At 43.1% G+C, this 9,181-nt stretch overlaps 1 protein-coding gene across 1 annotated transcript; it reads left to right on the forward strand.

Annotated features, from left to right (window-relative positions):
• Positions 1 to 1,450: 1,450 nt before the first annotated feature.
• On the forward strand, positions 1,451 to 8,415 carry shmt1 (serine hydroxymethyltransferase 1 (soluble); the record flags this gene model as incomplete). Its single annotated transcript, NM_001015914.2, is given in 11 exon segments — positions 1,451 to 1,576; positions 2,236 to 2,381; positions 3,492 to 3,607; positions 3,795 to 3,955; positions 4,227 to 4,308; positions 4,490 to 4,702; positions 4,816 to 4,932; positions 5,015 to 5,137; positions 5,263 to 5,379; positions 6,261 to 6,371; positions 6,763 to 8,415. Coding segments are annotated over 11 exon segments (1,458 nt in total). The 5' UTR covers positions 1,451 to 1,477.
• Between the last annotated feature and the right edge of the window lie 766 nt (positions 8,416 to 9,181).

Genomic DNA, 9,181 nt, shown 5'->3' on the forward strand with positions numbered 1-9,181 from the left:
TTTCCAACTCTTGACTCTGTGGTGCACAGGAACGGAAATCAAGGGTACAAAAACGGTGCCTTAATATTGTAGAAATAATAGACATGGGTGCATCCATGACCAGTGTTGGACTGGCCCACCAGCAAAACTCTCAGTGGGCCCTACTGCTATTAAACGTCTGTTTGGGAACAAAGAGGCTAAATGGATGGAAGAAAATAGTGTATGTAATGGAAAAGAGACCAGGAGAATATAGAGGTTGAGTAAGGAGAGAAGAAAAAATAGTTGGAGAGTGGGCCTATGGGCTAAGGTTTTCTGGTGGGCCCCTGGCAAACCAGTCTGATGCTGTCCATGACAGGTATTTTACAATATGAGCAGAATTGTGTAAGTGCCTTGGGGCAGCTGAACCGTTCCACAGTTAGGCAGGCAGTAGGTGTAAGCCCTGATATATATATATCTGCCTTCTGTAGAACAGGTGATAGGAGTAGAGGGAAGAGCAGATAACTGCTTGAACTCAAAGCCTGAACTTTTTTGGGTGCTTTTTTTTTTTTTTTTTTTAAAGGGCAATGACACATGGGCTGTATTGTCAGTAACATCAGAACATATATAAATAAAGTGACTTGCCTGCTCAGGGCTGCAGCCTACGAACATGAGCACCACTTGTAGCAGTAAGGGCATAAGGCCGGGCTAATTATAGAAAAGGAGAGCAGCTATACTTAGGCCTCATACCCATTAAGGTAAATCTATACGTGCCCATTTCAATTTCAAGTGACTTTTTTTTTATTATTATTAGTGCCCCCCCCCCTTTTTTTTTTAATATAAATTTCTGTTATGGGAAAGTGTGGCCTAGCGATAAACATGCTAGTACAGTATAGAATCACACATACACAGGAAATGAACGCAAATGTTTCCTCCAGCAAAATAACGACTGCAGTAGCAGTTTCCCTTGGGGTACAGAAAATTTTATTTAAAAAATAAACCAGCAATTAAAAATAAATGCCCATTGACTCCAGTCTATTTCATGCAATTGAAAATAAAGGCCCATTGACTCCAATGCATTTCATACAATTAAAAATAAATGCCCATTGACTCCAGTGCATTTCATGCAAATAAATATAAACGCCCATTGATGCCAGTGCATTTCACATAAGAAAAAAAGGCTAAGGAAAAAATGCCATTGACTCCATTTGGTGTATTTTTCTGTGGTTTTTCACATGTTTTGACAAAGCAAAATGGGGCACAGGAAATATGTGGCAGCACAGCTCTGAGAGAAAAAGTACCAGGCAGCTAGAATCGCAGGGAGGGCGGTGCTTAACAATTTTGCACCCTCCATTGTTTATACCTTTCCTTCACTTTTAAAGTTGTACTATATATTGTTTGGCTTAAGGGGAGATAAATGGAAGATACTGGAAATGGCTTTGGGCTTCATATATTTTTGTTGCCATTTTGTTAGTGTTATGAATTATATTTCTTCAGGTCCAGCTGAAGCAAGAGCAGCACAATGGCAGACTCTGCACAGATCAATGGCAGCACACACCAGGAAACCTGGGAATCTCACAACAAGATGGTACTGGAACCTCTTGACACCAATGATCCAGAGGTGAGTGGTATTGATGTTGCCCGCCTTTGTTATTGGGTCCCTTTTTCTTCTCATAGTGCAGATGTTTGTGCTGTTTGTATAAAATTGTAATTTTTATGTGATTATCTGTTCCTGTATGCTGGCCCGCCGATACCAACCAATATCTGTGTACTATGGATTAGGTTAGTTTGGGGATTGGGCAGGTTTGACAATTTATCTGCTGGTGTGCCATGTTGGCCAGATCATGGTGCGTCGGCAGATGAAGAAGATGTGAAGGCATGAACGTATGGAACAATGCAAAGGTGGCCATACCCTGTATTGTCTCTTATACCCACTCTGTTGGGGTTGTTTTAGAGCCTAAGGTGGCCATACAGGGGCGATAAAATCTGCCAACGAACATCGACGGTGCTTTATCGGCCTGTGTATTCGGCCCTCCGACAGACCTACCCACCCAATATCTGCCCAAAAATCGTCCAGGTTTTGAAAATCTGTTTGGGGCGAAGAGAACATCAGCTCATTGATGTGGTTCTTGCCTAGACGGCAATCATTTGACCTGAAACATTATGCCACAATTTAGTTTAGGTTTAATTGAACCTCTGACCTGTCCAGCAAACTTATATCGTTTAGCCCTGAGATATTTAATCCTTGACATCAAATCTATCCAACATTATCTCCTTAAGGTGTACGACATCATCCGGAAAGAGAAAAACAGGCAGCGGTACGGCCTAGAACTCATCGCTTCAGAGAACTTTGCCAGCTGCGCCGTTCTGCAGGCTCTGGGTTCCTGTTTGAATAACAAGTATTCCGAGGGCTACCCTGGGCAGAGGTGAGAAATGCAGCCTGTTAGTTTATGTGCTCTTTTTTACTGTACCAGAAACACAAGCAGCCTGGTGAGATATTCTCTAGAATTTGTTAATGGTTACGTACAAGTTAAAAAAGGTTGCTTGATATGAGCTTCTTCCCTAATGTGGGACACTAATTCCACCACTCGCAATCCAGAAAATCTCCTTCAAACAGTGATTCCTTGTTTTGGGAGAACTGAATATGTGAGGTGTGGGGAAAGGATTCACTCATTGTGGGATTTCCTTAATCACAACCTACCGATTTTATTGATGTACACACACTACGGTCAAAGGTGATGTAGACTATGGATCCAGTAGTATTTTCTGGGAAGGGATGCCAGATAGCCCTCATTTATAGCCTAGATTCTCTCAGTGCTGTGTGTGCAGCCTTCAGGCTCCAAACGACGGGGGGAGGGGCTTTGTTTTCTTATATTGTATATATTTATATAGCTCCACAAATGCACATTTAAATGCTAGGAGTTTCAAGACACAGAAAGAAGTCACTGCACAAAGCTTACAGTTTAGGAGGAAGAGGAGACAGACAAAAATGGGAAGGGGACCAAGTGTCCTCTTGCTGTAGAGGAAGACTACTGCAGTAGAATGCCTCCTTTAGTAATTCTTAATTCGGAGAGAATGGTAACATTTTGTGTTAGGATAGAATCACCACTGGTCAAATGCTTCATGGTTCTTTATTAAAACAGATGTGTGCTTTTTGACTTTCCTATTATTCTATGGGCCTGTGAGTAACTTAAAAACATGAAAAAAGCACAGAGTTTGCCCAGGTACAGTAAGTAAATGCTGCCAATTTATTGGTTGCTATAGGTAGCTACACCAGTACCAAACTTTAACTCCTAACCCTATTCATGTATGCCCCACTGGGAAACCAGTCTGCTTGTTATTGCATATTACGCACAGGGCTGTGAGTTTAGTACGGTCTAGTACTGTGCTGATAATGTTCTCATTCCAGTGCTGTGCCCAATCCGTGCTTTTGGGCAGTAGCTGAGAGAGGTAGAAATTAACTTTTTGCCAAATATTGTGGCATAGTTGTGAAATGAGAAAAGACTTTTTATAACCTGTGTTTGTGTCATTCCCAGGTACTATGGTGGAACCGAGTTTGTGGATGAGATGGAACGTCTTTGCCAGAAGAGGGCGCTGGAAGTGTATGGTTTGGACCCACAAAAATGGGGCGTCAATGTACAGCCGTACTCTGGTAGGTAACTGAGAAAACTCAGTGTATTGAGTAACCTGGAATTGGAAAATTGGTTTTCCCTTAGGCTTGAAAATTATGGTGTGTCTATTTTTTTAGCTGCTGCTGCTGATCATGTAATCTGCTTTTAGACTCTGCAGATGTACAAGGGCCAGGCCATTAATGAGCTCATATTTGTTCTCTGCTGCAGGGTCTCCTGCTAACTTTGCCGTTTACACGGCCTTGGTGGAGCCCCACGGGAGGATCATGGGTTTAGACCTACCAGACGGGGGTCATCTGACCCATGGCTTCATGACCGACAAGAAGAAAATCTCGGCCACGTCCATATTTTTCGAGTCTATGCCATATAAGGTGAGATGCTTGACATTCAGTAACTCCATTCTTAGCACAAAATGCATGGTAAGAGGTGACCCTACAGGCACTCAGAATGTTACAGCCACCTACCTATATTTCATGCTTAAGTAATAGGAAGATACACACAGCAGAATGTCACCTCTAAGGGAACCCAGAAGGAACAATTCTACTGAAGAATAGCTTGTAGCAACCACATATATGTGTATAATGTTTGTAACCACTGCACCCTCAAGTATTCTCCTGGCTTAGTGTCCCCTTTGTTTTTCAGGTTCACCCTGACACAGGTTATATTGACTATGACAGACTGGAGGAGAATGCCCGTTTGTTTCACCCCAAGCTTATTATTGCTGGTAATCGCAAATTAATACAAATACAGAATAAAAGTATTACTAATGATAGGGGGAGGATTATTCTATGTTTATGGGGGATGGGGTTATCTTGAATTTTTTTTATCAAGAAGGCTCTCACCTTCATTGCAACCAAAGTGGAAAGTCTGATTAAGTTTAAGGCTAATCCAATTTCCATTTCCAGGTGTTAGCTGCTACTCCCGTAACCTGGATTATGCACGGATGCGACGTATTGCAAATGAGAATAACGCCGTCCTCATGGCTGACATGGCGCACATCAGCGGGCTGGTAGCAGCCGGGGTTGTGCCTTCACCATTTGAACACTGCGATGTTGTCTCCACCACCACCCACAAGACGCTGCGAGGCTGCCGCTCTGGAATGATCTTCTACCGGAAAGGTGTGTGAATGTCGTGGCACAATAGTGCAGCTGGGTATCGGCAGTTGTGTTCCTTTAAGTTTAATATTTAGCCATAAAAACTTAATGAATTGTGTATGTCTTTTCTATACCAGGGGTCCGCAGTGTGGATCCCAAGACCGGAAAGGAAACACTCTATAACTATGAGAGTTTGATTAATCAGGCAGTGTTTCCTGGCCTGCAGGGAGGGCCCCATAATCACGCCATTGCAGGTGAGCAGGTAACCAGACCATGTATGTCCTGTCCCGTATTATTAGAGTTCTGTTGCATACCTGTCGCTTTGCTTCCTTTCAGGAGTCGCTGTCGCCCTGAAACAAGCTCTGTCCCCAGAGTTCAAACTCTATCAGAGACAAGTTGTTTCTAACTGCAAGGCCCTGTCGTCGGCTATGGAGGAACTTGGCTACCATGTTGTAACAGGTGATGGGAGCCTCTTTAATTTCTGTCACTGTGGCAGGGAAAGGGGAGGGAAGGGATTCTTGTTGGCTATTGCCGTGGTAATCGGTTCTGAGGGCTGACATTCTCATTGGCTCTTGCCTTCGCAGGTGGATCTGACAATCACCTAATTCTAGTTAACCTTCGTGGTCAGAAGACTGACGGGGGCAGAGCAGAGAAGGTACTTGAAGCTTGCGCCATTGCCTGCAACAAGAACACCTGTCCAGGTGAGTAATGGAGTCGGGGATATTATGCTTCATCAGGACGGAGACGGGAAACTACATCTTACATGATTTAAATACTAGTGGGGAAACATATCTAGAGTCAGTAGTGCAGAAAGGGAATATACCAGCCGTACAGGAAGGAATTGGTCACGTGTCACCAGGGGCTGCATTATACATCTCTATGGTCTCCCTGAACATGTACTCACCTGCTTGTTTCCTTGTGATCATACTATTCCAGTCTTTCATATAACTCACTGCCTGGTTGCTAAGGTAAACAAGACCCTAGCAACCAGATAGCTTCTGAAATTCCAAACTGAGAAACTGTTAAACAAAAAGCTAAATAACTGAAAAACCATAAAAAATTAAAATCAATATCAAATTGGCTCAATTGTATCAATGTCTACGTCGTATCAAAAGTTAATTTAAAGCTGAACAGCCCCTTTAAGAACTGTAATATAGAGAGGATGCTATGATGGCTCGAGAATCTTCAGTAAAGGGACCATTTTGTCACCTGTCACAGCATATGAAATTGTAACTCGTACGCTAGCATTGCTACCCTTCAGAACTGGGGTCTCTGGTTCAGTTCTGTCCAAGCCATTTCCTTTGTGGAGTTATGTCTTCACCTTATTTCATTGGGTTTCCAACCATATTGGTACATTGGTCTGTGTGTGTTGTGTGACATTGGTAAAGATACTAGATTGTAAGCTCAGTGGGGCAAGTATTGATATAATTGAAAATTGTCTGTACAGTGCTGTAGACTCGGTGCTGTATAAATAAAGGTTAATAAGGTATCTTGTTGGTGTTCTGGGAACTGGAAAAGCAAAAAGTGTCTCAAATTTGAGACCGATTTAGAAAAACCTCATTCTTTGTGTATTTAATGACAGGTGACAAGAGCGCTTTGCGGCCCAGTGGATTGCGGCTTGGTACACCGGCCCTGACCTCTCGGGGGTTCAAAGAAGACGACTTCAAGAAAGTGGCACAGTTTATTCACAGAGGTGAGCCCACTGCCCCTATAGGTGCCGGCTTATGTTACTGTGGATACCGCTGAGCAAGCTGGGGCCTATAAAATCACCTGGAGGGACCATATGTGACCAGTCACAGCTTTCCAGCCCTGTAACTCATTGCCGTAAGGATGAAGCCGCAAGGGGAACAAAACCACCCCTTCCTCCCCACATTAACTGCAATGCAAACCTTTTAAAGGGAGTTTTACCCCAGCACCAGTGCCCACTTTCAGGTCAGGAACTAATACTTCTGCTTTGAAGTGGTCACCAAAAGGAGGTGGTGGGGTGGTTTGGGTCATTTCTCCATCTGCTGAAATACCCCGGTGCAGAAAATACTTTTTCAGCCTATCGGCTTTAATCTAACAATCTCCCCTCTGTTTCCCAGGCATAGAGCTGACACTGGAGATTCAGAACGCAATGATTCCTGGTGCCACATTGAAGGACTTTAAGGAGAAGTTGGCCTCTGAAGATGTACACACCCCTAAAATGTTGGCCCTGAGGGCTGAGGTGGAGAAATTTGCTGGTACCTTCCCGATACCTGGACTTCCCGATCTGTAAACAGGGATTTTCTGTAGTGTTTCAATTGGTCATCTTTTAATTTACACAGTTGTTTAGTACAAACTCTAGACTGGATCCTATTATACTGTGACTGATCTCTTCTAACGGTTTGAAAGCAAACTCCCTCCTCATTTCAACACACACCCCCATGGCTATATGCTGCTGCTCTTGTAATAAACTCACCCCTCCATTTTAGGGGCAGTTTGCGATACATTTGATAAAGGGGAAATGGCCAGAGCTAATAGTGAGCTCTATGAGACACCTTTGGCTTTGGAATTCTTTGGAACGGTACCTGATCATTGAGTTGCAGCCCTACAGTAGCCCTTTGTGCCTTATCTGCTTTGGTTACTAGCAGGGTGCTTTAGATTTTTGCCTTCATAGGGCCACATCCCCAACCCCCCTTCAGTGTGCAGAGCATTCTGATGAGCTAAGTGAGTGGCCATATCGCATGCTGCAAGCCCGTCAGGGGCCGAATGATCTGCCATACAGAGGCTAAAGGTCCTTTAGAAACTTGATATCCACTGTATAACTGTTACCTGGCCATACACGTAACAGTTTTATTGAACAACCAATTTCAGTTCGTTCTGACAAAAATGTCAAATTATTGTAAGGTTGTTGGGCACCGAACCATTGTACATCTAGCGATCTTTCATCCGACATCAGTCAGAAAATCAATTGCCCACATTTAAAGTTTTTCATTTTTAAAGGAGAAGGAAAGGTAAAAACTAAGTAAGCTTTAACAGAAAGGTCTGTGTAAATACAGTCATAAGCACTCACTGAAAATCTGCACTGAGTCTCAAAAGACTCACAGGATTTCCTGTCTTCTTTAGTGTAAACTTGTTCTTCTGTATCAGACTTCCTCTCTCAGGAAAATCCTTCATTCCAAGGGGCAGAGTCTGCGCAGCTCTCTCTCTCCCTTTTACTTCTCCCCACTCCCAGAAGAATTCACTCCCCCTCCCATCAGAATGTGCGATCTATGCTACCAGTACCTAGAGCTGCAGCAGAAAGATAGTGAGACCAAGCTAAAATGGCAGCTGCTATCCTAAACAAACGGAGGGAGCTTCTAGGGCTCTTTACTCAGGTATGGTAATGGTTTCTGAAGAATAAATATAGTGTTCTAGGTGGCACTAATGTGGCTAATCTATTGGCAGTAAAATGCCAAAATGACTTTCCTTAAACTTTTAAACAATGACGTTTGTCCATTGATTGCAAACACTGCTTGTGTGGGGCGGTGCTTAGATGATATTTCACAATAACCTTGGTCATATGATAATGAAAAGATCTTTAAAAAGCTACGAGTGTTTGTGTTCTTAATACTTTATTGGTGAAAACATTACACGTTTAGTCCCCGGCTTTAGAGCCACCGCATTACCTGGGTTTGTCTGGATCTTTGCGATTTCTGTATTGCACTTGTATTTTTAAGGGGGAGAAAACAAATTCACACTTATTTTAGTAATTGATTAAACAGTTCTTGTAGAAATTGTGTTTGCTGCAGTTTCTTTCCCTCGTGGGAAGTGATGTCGCTGCAAGAGAAAATGTACTTTATGGGGGTTTTGATAGCAGAAGTCAACCCTTCAGTTGGGTAAGTTCAGCCCCATAGAAATGTGGGTAAAGGAAAAGTAAAAGCACCTGCTAGCAAAGGTCGATACAAAGAGTTAAAGCAAAGTAACAAGGGAAAGAAAGTGTTACTAGGAGCTGTAGTACAGCTAGGCCCTTGGGCGGAGATACCCAAATGGTGAATTGGGATCTATCTGTAGATCTTGAGCTGGTAACCAGAAAAGCACATTATTCCCATTATTGTGATATTTACATTTTGCACACAAACTATCTCTCCATGGTTACATGTTCCATGGCAGTGTAAGATGGCAGACCCAGACACATGGACTTTACTAAAGTTAGAACCCACATCAGTAGGTAGAACCCACAGCACTAAAGTCAATGTGCCCCACAGATGATTAAACACAGTTTGAACTTATTAGCTCCAGACTAAAAAATCAACATGCTACATGCACAGAGAACACAACAATAGCTACATACACGTACTGAGGGATGGCCAATTGTATTTGTGGTCTTATGGGACAAGGAAAGGTCCTTGGTCAATTTGAAAGGCACCCACCAGTGACCCTAATTGCTAAGCTCCTAACTTACCTTCCAAGGTGGGCTTCCACCACCACTACGTTCCTCTACCTACTCAGGCATTCTGTGCCGCTTTAGACTGTGCATTTAGAGTGCAGAAGTGACCAGAA

Source organism: Xenopus tropicalis, chromosome 9 (assembly GCF_000004195.4).
Source record: "Xenopus tropicalis strain Nigerian chromosome 9, UCB_Xtro_10.0, whole genome shotgun sequence".
Taxonomy (NCBI): Eukaryota; Metazoa; Chordata; class Amphibia; order Anura; family Pipidae; genus Xenopus; species Xenopus tropicalis.